The sequence below is a fragment of the Pseudoliparis swirei genome, chromosome 17 (assembly GCF_029220125.1).
Source record: "Pseudoliparis swirei isolate HS2019 ecotype Mariana Trench chromosome 17, NWPU_hadal_v1, whole genome shotgun sequence".
Classification (NCBI taxonomy): Eukaryota; Metazoa; Chordata; class Actinopteri; order Perciformes; family Liparidae; genus Pseudoliparis; species Pseudoliparis swirei.
In genome coordinates this window covers 7729571-7749422 of record NC_079404.1, presented here as the reverse complement: position 1 = coordinate 7749422, position 19852 = coordinate 7729571, and the positions used below count along the sequence as shown (strand labels likewise).

At 43.9% G+C, this 19852-nt stretch overlaps 2 protein-coding genes across 4 annotated transcripts in view; both read right to left on the bottom strand.

The window, feature by feature from the left end:
• Nucleotides 1-3119: 3119 nt before the first annotated feature.
• npas4l (neuronal PAS domain protein 4 like) lies at nt 3120-8128 on the bottom strand. Its single transcript, XM_056436210.1, has 9 exons — nt 8055-8128; nt 6866-7029; nt 6576-6721; nt 6380-6479; nt 5919-6183; nt 5719-5828; nt 5440-5575; nt 4098-5329; nt 3120-4007 (listed from the first exon to the last, which is right to left on the bottom strand). The coding sequence occupies exons 1-9, from the start codon at nt 8126-8128 to the stop codon at nt 3979-3981; spliced, it is 2256 nt and encodes a 751-aa protein (XP_056292185.1). The 3' UTR covers nt 3120-3978.
• A 2406-nt stretch (nt 8129-10534) lies between these two features.
• klhdc3 (kelch domain containing 3) overlaps nt 10535-19852 on the bottom strand; it is a 30460-nt gene continuing 21142 nt past the window's right edge. Inside the window, exons 9-11 of one of the 3 annotated variants that reach the window (XM_056435627.1) lie at nt 17636-17709; nt 16120-16198; nt 10535-13788 (exon numbers count right to left, since the gene is read on the bottom strand). In XM_056435627.1, the coding sequence (XP_056291602.1) occupies nt 13722-13788; nt 16120-16198; nt 17636-17709 (220 nt within the window). In that variant the 3' untranslated portion in view covers nt 10535-13721. Of the gene's footprint in view, nt 13789-16119; nt 16199-16297; nt 16486-17635; nt 17710-19852 lie in introns of those variants that run through there. The other 2 variants (XR_008834240.1, XM_056435628.1) reach the window with 2 other exon arrangements.

Below are 19852 nucleotides of genomic sequence, written 5' to 3'. Positions count from 1 at the left end.
CTATTTTGGGGCTTTTTGTTTAACCCAATTACAGTGTTGGTGTGTGCTGACTGAACCGGTCAGGTGCATCTTTTGAAAAGTGGGACAACAAAGCTGTAGACGTAAAAATGTAATGCAGCCAAAACAAGTGAGACAGGGAGAAAATAAATTACACACGGAGCACAGAGATGAAAAGGCAGATTCCGGTGAACATACAATAACAGCTCCGGCATCCCTCATGACAGCGCGCGACACCTTTCCGTGACCTTGGCAGCTATCGCCTGTGTCATCGCTTCCATCTGCCAAACAATCCCCGAGCAAAATAGACAAATTACGTTCTGGCTTTCCACATCTTCATGTCTTTTAGAATAAATGTAAAGCCTGAGATAAGCTTTCATTAGAGCCCTCAAGCCCCAGTGGCTGTGACAACAGAAGAATAAAGCCGGAAAATAAACGAAGACACGGCAGCGCCACCTGAGGCCCTGTTGTCTGAAATCAGTGAGAGTTTCAATTTGGAGAGTTTTTTCTCTGCAGGTAAATGAGGTAATCATTCGTGAGAAGCCACCGGTGAGGCATGATATGAAAACCTGGCTGCTTGTGGGAGGCACGGCTTTGAAAAAGAATCCCATCCATGAGCTGCTCTGTTTAACTGCACTGATGCGCTTTTCCCTCAGCATCCACCCTCCAGCCATCCACCTGAGAGAGCGCTTGAGAAGCAACTGAAGTAGGGCACAAGACGGTTTTGCCCGTGTTTCTCTTTTGTTAGCTCAACCATGCGGTATCATCTTCAACCCTGATGCCGCTCTCAGATCTCAGATAAAAATCATCCGAGCTGCAATTCACCACTCAATTCCACTGGCATACTACTGAAGTTCTTCTTTCTGTGAGGCATAGATTGTGTTCATCTAATCTCACATCGGCTCAATTTAATATCAGGGAGGCGACAGAAGAGCCACCTGTGATATTTTACACACAAACCGCCACAGATCGAGGCCCTTGACTCCCACCATTTAAATTTAATTGATTTTTAAGAGAACACCTCATCTATTAATAACCATGTATACACAGCTACGGAAAACTGCCTGCCACACTGCCATACTCTTATTTGTTTTCAGCCTTGAGAACCACCTGTTTCGTAACAGTGGTTGCTTTCATGCTCTTTAGAGGAGTTCACAATGAAATTGTGATTCTGGTATCATCTGTAGTGTGTAAACTGTTGTGTTTCGTAAAGTGCAGAGACATAGGGGGTTGCTGGGCGTGTAGATTCTTGCTGTCTCTTTGGTGTGGACAAACGTGCCGGCACCCTGGACTTGGTGTCGCTGAGCCTCCGGGGGACATCATCATCAGTATCATTCCAGGTAACGCTGAGCGACACAGAAAGACTGAAGCACAGCATATGCGGGGAGTTTGTGAGGAACTTTAGTTGCCATTGTACCCTTCAACAGACATCACTCTTAATTAGCTCTCCGTAGATAGGAAAAGACATCTGGACTATTTGCTCATGAACGGACCGAATGACGTCCTTTCGTTATACTCTCATCGCGTACACACGTTTGTGTGTGTGCACACACACACACACACACACACAAACGCACGCACGCACGTACACACACACACACACACTTTTCAATCTTGCTTGAATAATATTATACTCGTATCGTGGCATTTAGACATATCTGAGTTACTGGGAGGCGATTGGAGCTATTACTCCATCTAGTGGCTGTTTTAACCCACGTGAGAATAGGAGCTCTGCACCAGCGGCAGGACTGTGGCGCCTCCTGCGAGCTTCGTGCTCCACAGTCGTGCAAACGGTCCTTCGTTCTCGTCAGTTTTTTCATTTCTTTGTCCGACCAATTTAATCATTCATGCATTGGAGTCTGCAAATTTGTTCCAAGACGAAAATTGATTTCCCCTGCATACAGTTTATATGCTCTCATTGGTATGACTGGCAACAAGATGTAAAAACCAATGGAGCATTGAAGAGCTCAGTAGATGCTTAGCCATCTGGTCAGATGAAAGTGCTCATATAAATAGACAGTAAACCCTTCTGCTATAAATACATACTCCTGCCAATTCAGATTACAAGACAGCAAGTCACGGAGCGGGAACAGTGCAGCGACTTCTCGACCTTGAAAGTCACCGAGTGTGTACTGGCGTTCACATGGTTTTGGTTCTCTTTCACCTCCCTCATCAGCATCGTTTCCAGATGCAGAAGGCATCTGTTTACAAATAAATAAAGCATCTCACAAACATACAGAGGTCTGGAGAACATAGGGAAGCATTTAGCTGCTAAAGATATGTCACATATTTCACTCAGGAGTTGATGGAGACCAAAACAGCTAAACAGAGTGAATATTAAAATAGATTTAACATTCACGAGATGGACAGAAACACGGCGATGAATGAATGCCATTGTTGCTGTGTATCGACTTGATGAGGCAACTGTTTGCCATAAACACCTTGTAAGGTGATAATAGGATGCATGCGATCGTGTGTTTACTACTTGTTGTACTTAATCAGTTAATCCAGGATTAATCTTTATTTGGGTTAACAAATGAAAATAAAAATTGTTGGATGGAACGCTACAAATTTTATTTTATTCCAGCAGCGGTATGTGTATATGTCTTGGCACTAATGATGTCAAAGTGAGTCAATATGGTTTTGAGTGTGTCTCAGGTATTAATGAGTCGTGGACATTTTACACCTTAAGTGTGTTTTTGTGGAAGCAGAAACATTGAATACCCTAATCATTAAATCAACATGATCCTCCACTCTACCTCCATCTGCCTGATGGATCATGGAGGTCTGGATCGTGGTCCATGCCGACTACCAACTATTCAAACACTCTGTCATATTCATTGCATGCGTTTTAACTCTGTAATGATTCCTTCTGTACACATGACATCTATTGCACCTGTCTATCGTGGAGAGGGATCCTCCTCTGTTGCTCTCCTGAAGGTTTATTCCCTTTTTTCCCTGTGAAAGGTTTATTTTTTATTTTTTTCTTGGGAGTTTTTCCTGATCCAATGTGAGGTTCTGGGACAGGGATGTCTATGTATACAGATTGTAAAGCCCTCTGAGCCAAATTTGTAATTTGTGAGAATGGGCTATACAAAATAAACTGAATTGAATTGATCCAATGTATTTTTCATTTGATTTATTTACATTGTTGTTGTTACATGTTTGGTGTAACACAATAACGTTGGACATTCAGACACGTGCAGTAGCCTACTGTACTAATGTGGGAAGGACAAAATTAAGTTTAAGATTCACATTGCAGTAAAATAAAAACATGTTAAGACTATTACATGAAATTGAAGTTACAAATAAATACAATTAATTCATAAAATTCAGACTTGGAATGTATTTAGGTGTACCGAGGTAGGTGTTTAACAATCATCTCGCTGACTGATTTATTCATTCATTACAACATTAAAGCATTTATGGCCCACTGAGAAAAAGACAAATAGTATTATTATTTTTTGACAAACTGATTAGTGTCTTCCCCTCCCATTTTTAAGGCACCTAAAACCAAACATTTACAAATGGCTCCTCATTGTAAGGAATAATGTATGACTTAAAGCTAATCAAGGTAGCTTTGAAATACAAGGTCATATTCCGTTGAAATCAGAATGCCTTCTCCATTATAAAATCCGTGTGGCAATGACATTGATAAAGTGCTCAATAGTAAAATGTGGTCACTCAACATTGGAATACAAATATACCTCCATTTCAGTATTTAAGTGATGTCAGAAAAGTTTCTGTTGAAAGTACCTTTTTTATAAAATATAAAACAGAAGCAAAACAGTCAACAGCAGTGTTGATACATGAAGACAAATATGTCGCCTTGAAGAGCAAGTAATCTACTTTAGTTGCTTTTCAACTTTCAGAAATAAGTCTTTTGAGGGAACACTCAGCAAACACGTCCTCGAAATGTCTTTGAAGATTGCCCTGACAATATGTCATACGCGTGGTAGTACAGTAAGTCACAGACTTATTTCAGTACAGGTTTTCTTCTGCAAGTTCATCTGAAAGGAGACAGAACAACATTAGTGAAATGTAACCTTTAGGAAATTTTCCAAAGGAAACTCATTGGCTATTGTTGTTGTTGAAGCTACCTTGCTGAAGGCCACTCTGCATATAGTGGTTGAGTTGATGCAACCCAGTGTTTTGCTCATGGCATCCCAACTGCAAACTGAAGGGATCCATGGCAGTGAATTGCTCTGCAGGCAGCGGTTCCTCTGTGATGGTCGGGGAGATGCCAAGGGGCTCCGGCTCCGACTGAAGGGACCGATTCCTGCAGTGCAACAAGCCGTGCTGGTACCCGGACGCTGCAGCGTCGGGGCAGGACGTGCCGCTTTTCCTCGCGCCCCTTAGGATGCTGTCGAACACACCGTCGTCAAGGACCAGCTGGCGCTTGAGAGGAAGGGCTGAAGGGAGCGGAGCGTGGCGGGGCCAGTCGCAGGCCGAAGTCACCGTGGTGTTGGTGGTTGAAGGTGGGTTCACGCTCTGAAGCGGGCTGTGCGTGTGGTACATGGCGAAGCTGCTGGCCAGGGAGGAAATCTGCTGAGCCAGAATACTGATCTCTGCCTGCTCCCTCTCGTTGTAAGGCAGCGTCTCTGTGGATGTGGGAGATTGGCTGGGGGTGAGAAGGATGGAGTGTGTGGGCACCGCGTGGTAGGGGACATGATGCACTTGGACAAGGTCGCCCCCTTGTGGTTGCTCGAGGAGGCTGAAGTCGTCGTGATGCAGAGCGCAGTCCACTGGGCTCTTGCACATGTCCGACATGGACGGGCAGTCTGGAACTAATCGAGCATCAGCCGTACAAACTTGGAAATCATAGTTCGGAGATGAGGAGAAGGCTGGGGAGCGGGCGCCGAAGGCCGCGCGGTCAAATGTCTGTTCAGCGGCTGAAGCGAGGGAGCTGGAGGGTGAATGGTGACAGGTGAGCTCCGCCTCTGGGTAGGAGTAATAGGAAGGAGAGCACTCAGGGGAGGACAGCAGCTGATCTGTGTATCCATGCACATCCATCAGGATGTCATGGCTGAGCTCCTCCTGCTGCAGAGTGGAGCTGGAGGAGGCCGGGCTGTAGGGAGGGGTGAAGAGAGCAAGGCTCTCTCCCGAGGGAGCAGGTGAGCCATCGCACGTCACATAGCATATCTCGGTCTCCCTCCTCACTTTGGCACCTGGCTCGTCGCTTTGGCTGCTGGACGTCCTTCGTCTTTTAAAGCACTCTGTGTTGATGGAGGTCGGAGAGTGAGGGGCCTGTTGATCCGCAACGTTTTCTAGAGGCAATGGCCTGAACGCATCGCTGCTGACTTTCTTCTGCAGAAATCGGGCCTCCGTTTCACTGCAAGAGCAAAGCAATGGATTAAGTCGACGTTCTTGACTTGGAAAAACATGGAAAAGGCGTCTTGCACTGTGGGCTCAGGTCTGCCGGGGAAGTGAAGTCCGTCATACCTGATGATGAAGTTGGTGCAGCTCATGCCCTGGCACTCTGCTTCCTTGTTAACTCGACTGTAGATCCAGGTCCACGACAGATCTTTGCACTGGAGTCTGAGCACCATCTCCGCCTGGAAGCCCTCATCTGCCCGCACTGGACGAGATAGGGAATAAACATCCGTGGTTATGACCAATGCACGATTAAAAAACAAGCGTACAATGAAAATGTGATTTTTCTCGCTCTGACTTTATGGAAATGAATAATGCCAGTTTTCCTGCAATAGACGACATACTTACTTAAACTTCTATGAGAATCTGCACTCAGAGACAGATCTTCAGGGTGGATGAGACTGTACCAAGATCGACCGGTCAATTCTTCTGGCGAATACCCCAACAAATCTAAAACGCTGAAAAGGAAAAGACATGGAAAAGTTTGTCAGTGACCAGTACGAGAACATTTTGCTTCCCTGCATTTGAAGGGGATTCCGTGTATTCACCTGTCTGACAGCTGAGTGAAGGTCATATCGAGTCGGTGGGCACTGTTGAAGCCGTCACAGGAGTGGGAGTCGCAGTTCTGCAGGCGGTTGGCCGTGGGGGTGCAGAGGGCCACAAACAGTAGCTGGCTGGTGGGACAGACCGAAGAGGAGGACAGCCACGGCTGAGGGAACGACTGGAAGCTCCCTCTGACCGTCATGGAACAGCAGCTGCCATGTTGCAGCTTGAAGGCCTTGGAGGTTTGCATACAACATATAAAGCTCCTCTCTGAAGAAAGACAACGGATCAGTTTAGTCTTTCAGTAGTACGAATAGTATGGCTCAAAATAAAACGAGTATTTGGGTGAGAAATGCAAATCACTAAGAATAACAGCAACATTGTGATGGTAACCATCATACAGTGGGCCCAGTCTAAAATGCTACTCGGGGCTATTCTAAAGTGATGTCAAAGCCTTTAAATTTACCTGATGGAGAGTTGTGATCAATGTCCAGGTTTGATTTCACAATATTAATGTCAGAGCGTTCCACCATGTCGTAGAAAGTGTCTCCTTGCAGCACATCTATCTGGAAGAATGTGATTTGTGTTATCCCCAGTTAGAAACAAAACAATGAAAGCCCAACGTGAAGTAAAGCAAACAGCAGATGTATAAATGGACTCACCATGGACAGACCGAGATATTCCTCTACATTCTCGGACACGTAGACCAGCCTCCCCTGTGAGGTAGTAACCAGGATGAAGCCGTGCAGGGCTGGAAGGAAGGCCTCGTACGGCAGAGAGCAGCAGGATCTCGCCTCAGCAGGGAGTCCTGAGGAAGGGGAGTGAGTGAGGTGAGCCTTGGTGAACTCCATGCATCTCTGCAGGTTTAGCTTTGATGCGGCCCAGACTATATGCCGATGACCGTTTCAAAGATATGAAAGCACAACCGTATAACCGGAGTGTGAAGACTTACCCTGGAAGAGAACAGACTTCCTGATGTAGGCGCAGATGGCGGACATGGAGTGCAGGTAGGAGAGACGTTCTTGGTTCTCCTGGGTGACGGGCAACAGGGCGCGCATATTCCGGATCTCATGATTGATGTGGTCCCGTCGGGCTTTGGACGCTCCTTTGGTAGATCTGAGAGAGACCATAGCCACTGAGGTCAGGGGTTGGAAGATAATTGAAGAGAACTAAAGCCAAGGAGACAAAGTTGTCTACAGCCACAAACAAAAGAAAAGGAAAAAAAGACCTGTTTGGAGTTAACCCTCCTCTACACCAGTGTGGGAAAAAAGGAACTCAAAGGAGTAATTGCTCTGAACGGATCAAGCTTCTTTTTACACAATTCAGCCCGGTATCTGTTCCTCGAGGGTTCCTATGGAAACTGCTGATATGAGAGGCTGCCGTGTCTGCGGCAGACACGAGGGCTCTCAGTCGACTGTGTGATCAAGATCTGTCTGGGCCCATCCACAGAGAGCCTGGGGCTTTTATAGCCGCCAGGGCTTCAGCGTGGGCGTCGCACACATAGAGGAGGCTGGGCTACTTCTGCTGCCTCCATTGCCTTATCGAGTGGGTGTCCTCACAGCGGGGCGTCCCACGTCACAAGGACACAGAAAGTGCCACAAAAGGAGAATTCTGTCCATTTGTATCCTGGTACAGTAACAATAAAGATCCATTAATTAAATGTATGTAATTGATAGCATATATTAAAGTTTTTATTATTATTGATGTTTAGGATACTCACACGAGACCTACATTTTAAGCCTGTTTATTGCATTTGCAGACCCATTGTAAATTCACCACCAAACATTTCTGATAGAGGCTAAACTGAACCCAACTTGATTTATTTTCTCCGTTTTAACAAACTAAATGTAACACAGCATCACTGTGGCTGGATTAGTATATCACATACAGTATCGCGCTGCAGACGGGAGAAAACGGGATTAAGCGCTCCCCGCGGTGCGCGCGCCCTGCAGGCACTTTACTAAACAGCAATGTGTTGATTCGGCCACTGGAGGACGTGGCGCAGAGGGGAAGAGGTGAGCGCTGCACGCAGCACTGACGTGACACTTTCAGGAGTTGCTCCAGGTGGCCATGTTGAAGCCCCTTGTGCGAGGAGTTACGATGTCTCTTTACAAACAGAGTCTAGAGGACGGGGAACTCACGTGGAGCCTGAATCCTGACCTCGCTGCGGGTTCTGGGCTGGAGTGTCGAGCCAGTCTGCCCGTCCCTCTTCCATAGCCTCTCAACCAACTCAGCCGGGGGTGGGAAAAAACAAAAGTGATAATGTTGCTTGTTGTGACGCGGTGACGCACGACCGAGGAGAGTTATATTGAGTGACGTGAGGCTGGTGAGCGCTAAAAAATAACCCTTAAGATCGGACGCGGGATGCATGGGGCATTAATGATGGCGTTAATGTTGCGCGCGCGTGTGATGTTTCACGTAATCATTTCAACCGTCTGCAGGTGTTGGTCCGTAATGCGCACGACTAATATTGTGTTAATTACCTGCAGTAAGAACATACGGTGGCCAATCAACAGCACCTGGCAGAGTTCTGTGCAGTCAAGTGAATGGAAAGAATAAAGTATTACGTGACTGAATTTGTAACTAATTCATAATCTCGTTATGAGCCAACAAACACACCCAAGACACAGCTGGGGGGATATTTTACCGGCAAAGGTAAATATATTCTATATTTTTAAATGGAAGTGCCACAAAACGCTGGTCCCTAACTTACTATATTAAATACTCCATTGCAAGTAAAAGCTCTGGATGCAAAATCATACGACAAAAGTGCAATCGTTTTAGTTGAAGTGCTTGACAAAATAAATCCCCGTGACTAACGACATATATCAAATTGCATTATTAACACTGATGCATCAATGTAGCTCGAGGACTTGACTAGTTTACCCTAGTGGGTTCAAGGGTCAAGCCCCACCAAGGAGTCACAGTATAAACCTGTGGGGTCCCGAAATGATTAATGGGAGAGGTAAAAAGAAATAAATGTTGATCTTTTTCTTTTTGTGTGTGAGAAATATTACTTAATTTGAACTGTTGTTAGAATGAAATGTTATATGTTCAGAAGATATGTCAACTTAAAGACACGTGGTATGGTTCACAAGTCCATATGCATGAGTGTGTGTATATTGTATTTGTGTATACATAACGTGTATCTGCATACTATAAAATAACCGTTGACTTATTTTTCATGTTGCCGTTTGAAATGAAACTCATTAAACTGCAGTGTCATTATCATTCAAAGCTCAGCAGAAAAACAGCCTGATGCATCATTGTTTAATTTCTCAACAGATTCCTGGGGCCGTCAGCGATGGCGGTCTGTATTCATGGGGCTTTAACTGCGTGTGTATTCGTCACCTTGTTGGAAGGGAATTAAACTACAGGTCTGCAAGCGTGACGCACTGAGGCTCACACAAAATGAGTCTTTTAGCAGATGAGTAGATTATGGGCCTCTCAAAAACAAGACCACAGCATACTGGAAATTTTGCATTTTTCCTAAAGTATGCAACTCATCCTGCAGGAGTTCATCAAGAAAACTAGAATTAAATTATCCCGTTATGTTGAGAAAAGGCAACTTGTTGCCTTCTTTTCCATCTGTTTAGGTTCCACAGCTTCTGACCTCAGGGCTTGTGCTTTTCTTAAATCCCCAATTTAGTGGCTGCAACAACGCTAGGAGCAGAGAACTAGAACTTGAGTGAAGGATATGCACGAGGATGGAGAGGGAGGGGGGGGGACAAGACAAAACAAATCACTCCTAACAAATCCTCAGTCTGATTCTCAAGGGCCGCTGGGAATCGTCTGAGTCCAGAGGGGAAATTAGAGAATAATTTAGCCGAGGGTCTCCTTGCATTAGCGCCTGCGTCGCTGTCCGAGGCAGGGCCCCGGGGCCAGACAGAGGGACCTAGCGCAGCCCCGCTTCCTGTGTGCGGCGGGGCCAGGCTGTCTCTGCTGCCTCACTTTAAGCTTACCACCCGTCTGTGGCCTGCACTTAACACTACAGATAACGCTGGCTTTATAGCACGGGGCTGGTGACAGACGGGAACAAACTGCCAGGCCGCTACTGGTAGCCGGGGCGAAGATTGGAGCTGGGGTTCAGGGTGAGACACTTTCTAATGATGGGACCCCGACCCCCAAAAGCAGCCGCACACATCCCATTAGGTAGTCTGACAGCCAGTGGCACCACAGCTTCAGAGTACCCACTGAAGTAGATGATGAGGGCTATCAGACAGGCCGGCTGGGGCAGATCCAGCTCTCTGGACTTCGGCAGGAAGCAGAATGTGGTGGAAGTGCAGGGTTCAAAGACCCGCGCACCATTAAGAGCCACATACAGTAGCTCCACGAGGAGGCCAACAACAAAGAGGGGGACAATAGGGGCACCACATCTGACTTGTTTAGATCATTCATTCAGGACGCATGTAGTTTGTCATGATTATCATTGATGATTTGTGTGGGCCAGTCAACATAAAATAATACACATGTAGGGGGAGTTTAATAGTTTCTGGGGCCCTTGGCCTGCAGCTGGACACCCTTTGGAGAAGCAGCGACTCACATGTCTCATTCAGACAACAGTAATGAAGTAAAGAAACTGAATGAAGAACTCATGTAAAATGAATGCACATTGAACAAGTCAAATTGTCTCAGATTTATTATTGATACAGTAATAAAGTATATTGCACAGGAAGTCCTGACCAACCTTGACAGTCCCCTCTGAAACCGGTGTAAAATACAAAATAAAAACAAGAAGCATTGGGAGCCTGCACAGTTGTAAAACTATTCCAAATACATTCCATACTTTGTTCTGTTTTTTTGCTCTCTTCAAGCATTCTTTGTTGTTTACGAATTATTACAAACCGATACTATCAGCCCCTAAATATAGAATACACTCAGTTTGGCTATTGTACTTCTGTCTGCTCGTCAAATACTTACTGCTCACTCAATAACGAGCGTCTCTTTAATTTAATGATGCACTTCTGTTGACAGAAGCAGGGGTTTGGCACCCTGCCAGGTTGGAACTGTTTGCTGAAGCCTCAAAGTCAAATCAGAAATAACAAGGAGAAAGTTTAACATCATTGCAATGTAAACCGCAGTGGCCATATATCTGGGCCAAAACCCGTCTTTCACATAGCCGTCCTTGAACGACCATCACGGAGCACATTTGTTGTGCAGGTAATGGATCTTTGACCAGAGTGTCTAGTCTCTATTGTCATTTACGAAATATTTACTTTGTCATGTTCCTGTAAAGCTCTCGACTGTAAATACCATCACCCTCAATCTTCAAACGCAACAAGGAGCAAATAAAAATGTACTTTCACACCACGCAGAAGAGAAAAAGAAAAAAAAGATTTTTTTTTGCCAATGGCCACTAAAGAGCTTGATTTGTTCACAATGCTCACCAGCATTTTGTGAACACGATTAGCTGCCCTGTGGTTTGATCCTGTTAGCTGGCGTGTCGTCCGAGTAACCGGGGTACTGAGGAATATCAAGTGTGCGATATGTCCATGCCTGAGCACAGCGTCCAGGCATGAGACTAGAAATTAAATTCTGACTTGGTTTGGGCAGACAACACGTCGTCTCTCCATAAGGCCCGTCATGCCACGATTGGCTTTAGTGCAGATATTTGGTGACTTCGACCTGCGTTTCGGATTGTTTACACTGCTATGCATGAAACACACAGATTTGTAAACATTTACCGTGTAGGTCAGTGTTATCCAGTCCGACTGTTTGGGACCCGGAGCCCTGCGTGGGGAGGTGTGGGGGCGGGATTCATTCTGGCCAGCTAATCAGGGACTGATACAGATTAAATTGGACTATCTGGCCAGAGAGAAAAGGCTGTCCCAAAGACTGGGACTGAAAAGCATTGATGCGGCTCACAAGTGTGGTAACAGCTCCTATTTACATCTAAATAAATAGGCAGTATAAATACAACTCCTTTGCCTCTATATTCATCCTCAACAAGTCATTTATTTCAATGTCATGCCCTATTACTTAGTAAAAGATGCAAAGGATACCACCAGTCATACTGTTTTTTTCCGTTATGTCAACAAATCCCATTAAAAAGACCAAAACCAGCAATTTCTCTCAAAGATATTGTCTGCGTATCCAAAGCCCGATAAAATTCACTGCAGACTTTAACTGTCACCCTAAAACAATTAAAAACACATAAATGAGCCACAGCACTGGACTGGGAGAAATATTTCTTCACAACAATGAAAATCAGTTCACTTAAAGTCAAACCTGAATACACCGTCATCCACAAAACTCTTTATTTACTCCTTTTTGGAAATTAATAAACCGATCTGTTCAGTAGGAACAAACGAGAGCCACAGACGGGGTTCAGAAATGTCTTTTTATGGTATTCCTTGACTTCATCAAAACTATAGAGTATCGGCACCCACATCATTTATCGAAAGTGGGTGAAAATAAAAGGTTCTTAAAAAAAAGTCCAGCACCGCTACTGTGTTTTCAAAGTTTTTATCTAAAATGTGAGATTGGAATAAAAACACCCTGAATAAACATACTTAATTTGCATTATCCCAAGTCATTTTCCAGCTGTGTGGTGACTGGTGAGTGTGTATTCTAATAACAGCCCTTAATAACAACATCTGTTCATGTTCAGCTTTGCTCGTACACAAACGCACAGTTGTTTCACTGAACTGTGACTGAGTGCATCACGATGAGTCGGATCGCTGCCGGATTGTCTACAAGAGGAAGATTGGTGTAGGCTGACTTCTGGATGCATATTGGGGATCTTCTCTCCCGCAACAGCAGGCACACTGAGGCAGGCGCGTGTCTCCGGGGACCATGTGCTCGCACACATACACGGTACATATTTGCATCATGATTCCCCTCTACGTTTGGCACTGAAAAACAAACCGCAGGCTAAACGGGGGGCGGGCACAGCAGGTGAGTTCCACTCTTCCAGTGACGCTACAACATTTCTTGGAAGAATACAACACACGCCCACAAATATAAACGGGAAAAGGCTTTTTTTTCTTTTTCTGGGGGAAAAGTAGATGAGTAGTGTATGGGAAGTCTTGTCAAAGACGCACTGATACATACTATTGACGGAGGTAGATGGACATGATGGTTTTACAAGGCTTGCTTCAGTTGCTCTGCAAATCACCTTTGAGACACCTGATAAAGCAGGTAAAAGTGGAGCATTGAAAGTCAGTCAAACAAGCATAACACGACATACCCAATACTCACACCGCTTGCATTTAACACGTAATAACAAGTAATGTGTTAGGCATGTCTTCTCCACATTACTTCACTTTCTGCAAAGGGCGAAGCAGTTCCATGGTTTTACGACCACGTTGGAGCGGCAACATAAACAATCTCATGACCTTCTCAATCTCTTTATAGCTCGAAACAAAAGGGGTTCACATTGGTCTCTATGGGGAGGTCTGCCGAGTGCGACATCAGGACGACATCCTCAACAAAGAGTTTACTTCTCAAGACCTTTGGCTGAAGTCCTTGTCTCTTCCTGTGCTTAAGAAGTCTATGATTATCATAGGCTGATTGGATTTCTAGAGAGGCTAGAAAGAAGACAAAAAGGTGAACAGGTGTGAAGAACTTATGTCACACGTAACTAATGTCTCGGGCGTTAAAATATCCATAGACATGAGAGCGCTCGCGGTGTCCAGGGAAGTCACACGCAGGGTGTTTTGGTCACTTGAAGTGAGTGTAGAAAATAGAATCTGCATACAGATCCAAACTCCTCAAAAAAACAGTCCGTCGAAGCTGATTAGAAAGATAAAAGCTTGGTGTCCTGAAACGGAGCGAGCAGTCCTGCTTCTGCTTCCCGTTCAGCGGTGTCAGCCGTGAGAGGAGAGGATGGGCCTGCTGATGTTGCTGTTGGTAGTCATGGCTGCCAGTTCCCACCTGGAGCAAACAAAGGCAAGAATCTGAGGTGAGCTTGACATTTGGTCCAGACCAAAGAAAAACAATACATCTTTGCCTTTTAGTTATGAGTCCAGACTGTGGAAACCAACACATGGAAACGGAACAGTACATGTTTTACTGCAATATTCTGGAAGTATAGTTAATGCCCGTCTTATTTGTTGTTGAGGAACTGCTCAAACAGATGGGTTAGGATTCAGAGTTACGTTGTTTTCCTGGTTCAGGGGAAATTTGCGCTAAAGAGCATGTGTGTTACCATGGTTATCAAATGATCCTGCATAAAAATGGGCTCTATTTATTCAGATCGAGAGATTGCAGTTTTAGTGTAAAAGCACTCCTTAACCTTCAGGAGGCCCCAGTATACTCCAAAGTAGTTGGTCATATACGCCACTTTGGATTTTGTTCGAAACTTACTCATGGCTTTACAATTGTAGGCAGCTGATGTCTTGAGTTCCCACTCCTGGTGCTTTTATTAACTTCAACTGGACCTTTATGCTTTCATATAGCCAAGATGCTAAAACTCTACGAGAATGACAGACAATCAAGCAACTGTGTGACACTTGCTCTCACCCTCCTATCCGCCTTGTAGGACTGAGGGGCTACGATGTGGACGAGGATGAGGGAAGGCCCCGCTGTAACACGAGAACCAGGAGCAGGGCCTGACAACAGGGTCTAGTGCTGACCTGCTGACAGGTCAGAGGTTGCGCTCCAGATTGTTATCACTGGCTCTGGTTTCACACTCACTCCCTCTCAATCGCTTTGTTCGTTTTTTTGTTGTGCACGTGTGTGTTTAAGAGGAGAGAGGTTGGCATTGGAGCTGGAGATGCCAGTGAGGGGCAAAGGGAGTTAACCAAAGTCTTGTGACCCCAACGAAGAAGCCACTCAGGGTTAGAAACACAACTGCAAAGTGGGGAGTGTACAAGGTGGCAGTGACGGTGCGAGAAAAATTAGACACTAGAGGAGTAATTAGTATCAAGTTCCATGGAGCCCATGTGTATACAAAACTCCTCCACTTCAGATGTACTTGCCCAATGAGGACTCATTAATATGGTCATCAATAACCTGCATCAAATGGAATGATTGTGTGAATATTATCCACAATTATGTTCCATATTAGGAGGTTGGTAGACAGTATTTGCTTTGTATTTTGCCTTTATTTAAAATCTGTCTGTAACAGTTAACATAATGTGATTACGTCACAACAAATTAAAGAGGTGCTCTGATATTTTTCATCTTGCAAGTGTCAAAACTTGTCAGTGAAAAGATACAATTATCCATTCTAAAATTATTAAATTTTTTCTTTAGGAAGCAATGTTTGGCTCAAAACTTATGCTCATCTTTAAAAATGTCAAAAAGGAGCAATTTGTTTCATACCTGCTTGCCACTAAGAAGGTTGTTCTTTGCCTTGATTTATTTAGTCTACCAATTAACTGGATTTCACTAGATTCATAGAAAGCAAGTTCTTTCGTAGTAAGTGTGTGTATTATTTTTGGAGAAGAAATAGAAGAAAAAATGATCTGGTAAAAATAATCATTTTAAAGTTATATCTCAGATCTCCATGTTTATCATGTAATAATGTAATCAGGGGTTTGAACAATTGGAGGATGTGTCCCTCTATATATATATATATATATATATAATATGGCTTTGTTCTGCACACTCGCAGCTCAAGCAGCCAATGAAAGAAATTATTCTAGCTACGAGCTAGTGACTCCTTTTGTTACATCCTGTCCAATATGAATAAACAGAACCATTAGTAGCACTCAAATAGAAATCATTGTAGAGAATAGATACATCTTATGAAGAAGCTTCTCTGAGACATTATTTTTCCAGCGGTTGCTAATTAAGCAGCAATATTTTTGGAACCTAAAGATGGTGAATGTCATTTTTACAATGACGCAAGATTAATCAAGGGCAAAATTGAGATTGTACTCAGTGATCCTCACTTGGCGTTACATTGTTTTTGCCTGCTGGACTTTGCTGGAAAGGAAGAAGTTTTTGCCTTATTTTTGGCAGTTTTTTTGTCTTGCAGTTTTTCTACTATTCAAAAATCTTTTTGCCATTAGTTGGAGGATGATGCAATTACATAACAATGTTACATATGGGGATTTGAATTAAATTCAGACAAAGGCCTGAGTAAAACGTACTACTGGTTAAATGAAGGATAATGAGCCATAATTTGCCTCTTTGAAAAACAACCTCATTATTAGGGGAGGAGAGAGTGGCGGCAACAAAGACAAACTGCATGAACAACATTATGCCAATGCTCTGACCAAATTGCACTAATGTCAGAGAAGAAGATGCTTGTCTGACCTGATATCATGTGGGAGTCCTGACTGCTCCAGACTGTATTGAATAACAGCTATTTTGCATAACGTCTTCAAATTAGGGCCTGAAAAGAAGGGAAAGGGTAATGAGTCACAGGCTTGTTTCTACCAAAGCACAGAAAAATAGACAAACAACGATGTTCATGCGGACAGTGTTAAATTACCGTGGTGCACAAATCATCTCATTACAAACTTCCTCTCAATTATGGCCACCGTTATGTCTGCTCCACCATATGTCCAGTGGTAAACACTGCGAAGGCACACATGACTGGCACGTGGAAGTGTGTGCCCCAGGGGATGCCACCGAGTACTGCCAGTCCCATACGGTCTCAGCGTCCCTGTGTAAACCCACCTACACACGCTGTGACCTGACAGCATTGCAGGCTACCCCAGTGCAGGGAGGAAACAACTATATTTGGTAGTGCAAGAGGCGGAAGTAGCCCATATGATAGCACAAAGCAGGGACAAGGCCAAGCATACTAGGCCAGGGTAATAAATAAAGCAATGGTAGGTGTGTGGTCTATAAAATGCTCTGAGGAAACCACAGGATAGCCTTTGAATATTATGTAACGGTGGCTAAAAATTAGAGATGCATCCGTTGCAATTTTCTTGGTCGAGTTTTTAAAAGAGTGACCTGCCAATTCAGATTTTGCCCAGAACTATACGTATATGACAGCATGACTACAGACTACTTTTTTTTTCTTTCTACATTTTAACCGGTTATTAGGTTTTTTTTAAACCACACAATTCAAAAAATTTGGGAATTTATTTTAAATATTTGTATTGAAATATTTGCTTTGATTAAAAAGCAGAATTTTAATGATGTATTTATTGTAAGCACCAAATAGCTAGTGTTAAGTTAAACAGGTCTAAATGTCCTATCTAAACTATTTTACATTTCCGTGAAAACATCTGCTTCAACTTGTTATTTAAGTTTCTTGGCAAAAACTACATTTTACAAGATTACATTTAAACATCTTGATAGTGTTGAAATTCACCTTTGTGAAATATCAATTTCTACTGAATGCAACTTAAAAGCATCATAATAACCTCCACTAATGGTTGGCTCTGTTATAAGTAGGACTGTGCCGACAGCAGGCGGCGAGCCAGACACTGAGCAGCAGCATGGGAACCAATGGCCAGATTAAAAAAGTCTGATTAAGTGAGCTGTTACAAGCGTTTTCAAGGAGGTTCCTTAATGCCTTTTATTGGACTTACAGTTATGACAAAGTGTGAGTGGCTGTGATGTTTGTGCCAACAAAGAACTGGTGGCAGCACACATGTGCAAATGTGACTGGCAGAAACAGATCGACCGGTCACAGCTGATCAGCTGAAAGACGAATAGTTTGATTGGTGCATCTCTACTGAAAATACATCTTTACTTACAATGGCAACGTGGGATCGAGTGGGGATTTATGAAGCTGACTGAATATCTGAATGTGTAAGATTACACACCTTCTTACGCCAACAAGTGAGACATGGAAAATACCAAGAATACTTACTGAAGTCCAAGATATACAGGTCTGAATGATCCATGAGGTTAAATTCGTCGCCCATCCCTTGCTCTGGACAGGGGCTGTAAAGAGAATTTAAAAAAAGTTTGCTTTAATTTACAAGCGGTCATAGCTTCAAACCTGATCCAGGAGGACAACAATAACTCCTTAAACTTCCTGTCTGTTATCACAAGCATGCGCCCCACCACTTGCCAAGGTTGAATTTGCAATTCAACTGTTTAACAGAGGCAACTTTATTGTTTCTTCCCTCAAGCCATTCCTAGAATTCCCAACAATTGGTTACCAACAGACACCGGATTATTGAGCTCGACTTCTCTCTTACCATCTTTCTTTAAATCACAAGGGGTCATAATCAGGGAGCCACAGATGAATCCATTAAAGAACAGTTAACACAGTGCTATGCTTTTTTTTAAATTTTATCAAGGGCTGGCATGATTTAAGCCCACAGGAAGTGGATCACTGCAGTGAGACGGCAGGCAGACTGACCCATACTGATAGTCTCCCAGACCTGTGTAGCCGTTGATATCACTGCACATCTGTTTCCTGCCACGGCTAAACACACACACACACACACCTGGTGCACCACTAAAATATCCTACTCTTCCGTCACCACTTTTACATCAATCAATTAAAATGCAAAACATGACAACTTAGCAGGATACCGTAGAAAAACACAACGCAAAAGTAACAGCCTGTGAGATTTCAGCTAAAATCTTAAGGAAGATTTATCCACGCAGGCGGTAAGTATATTCCTGTAAATGTACAAGATGCACATCTCTGCTTTGTATCCACAGCGCACCAAGAGACCTGTTCAGATTAGTGGATAAAAAAGCACTTCACAATTTACACCACCCAGAGGACAGATTTAGCCAGACAGGTGCATTGACCAAGCCGTTTAGAATCTATAAATATCCATCATGGAGAATAATTGAGGGGTTTGGTTGCCAGATTTGGTCCTTAAGAATAGCTTTGAAGGATGCTTTCGGCTGCACATGGCATGTGTCCAAACAAAGACCACAAGACACCAATACAGTACTGTCGAAGGACTACTGCCACTTGTTTTAAATGGCTTTGGATTACATTACTTTCACTTGCATTCTCATTCATTGTCTTGCTGCACAGAACATCTCCCCTCCACCGTCTCTCAGCCCATCAATCTCTACTCCTCTTTCCCGCTGTCTGCTCCATTGCGTCTCCCTTCGCTGCGTGTTCAGGATGTTGTAAGGCTTTTACGTTGCTAATCTTCCCTAAACAAACACTGTAGTGGCTTAAAGCAGCCAGGAGAGGTGCAGAGCACGAGCGCAGTCATCCCAGGGGGCCAGCTGGGGAAGTCATTACGCCCCCCTGCCCCCGTAGGAGGTGATCCACCGGGGCTTACGGCATGGGCCTTTATCAGAATACCCTGAAACACCCAAGTCTCCCCACCCCTATCATCATTAGACCGTCTACTCCGGGACCTGCCGTTCAGTACTGACATCAGTGGGGCGATTTAAATGGTTTTCAATCAAATCAAAAAGAAAAAAACACTAATAGGGACTTAATTTTAAAAAAGCTGCAGCTATAAGACAACTGCTGAAATTGAGATTGTTAGAAATGCCAAGGATTATTGTATTCGTTATTTAAATTTGAGACGGAACAATCACAACAACAAAACACATCATTTATATAAAGTGCGGGGACAATGGTCAGCAACTTTCATGGTGGCACTGTACCGTACGATACCTTGTTGAGGACATTTACTCTTACTTCAGTCTGAAATGTCACGACCCACCAAGCAAACTCCTGACTGTAGCCAAAACTACAGCACTGTGCATGTCATATTTGGCCCTAGCAAGTCATTAGCAATTTATTGAATATTACAACATTTATTATCTTATATGAATTTGGTTGTACATCTCGTCTACATACTGATTATTCTACACCTTCGTAAAAAACAACAATTACACAATATGTCGATTGGTTGCCTTGGACACTAACATCAGTCATCTGTCTCCATCACGGAGGTAACGAAAAGTATCATCTCTATTTGAAGAGCACACTGCAGTAGCCATCGACTACTGTGCAAGCTCATGGAGTGAGGGTACAAGGCCTGGATCCTGACGCGCGAAAGGGTGCAGATAACAGGATGCTTTTACAGAGAGCAACATGAAAGATGAAGATTGCGTCCCCATGTACGAAGCTTTCTCGTATGCTCATGGATAACAT

Bases quoted from the DNA above. Each gene is read 5' to 3' on its own strand.
- npas4l (XM_056436210.1), bottom strand. From the start codon at position 8,128: ATGGAAGAGGGACGGGCAGACTGGCTCGACACTCCAGCCCAGAACCCG. The intron at 6,722-6,865 runs GTAAGTCTTCAC...CCCCTTCCTCAG, and splicing joins GAAGTCTGTTCTCTTCCAGG to GACTCCCTGCTGAGGCGAGA. The intron at 5,330-5,439 runs GTATGACGGACT...TTGCTCTTGCAG, and splicing joins TGCACCAACTTCATCATCAG to TGAAACGGAGGCCCGATTTC.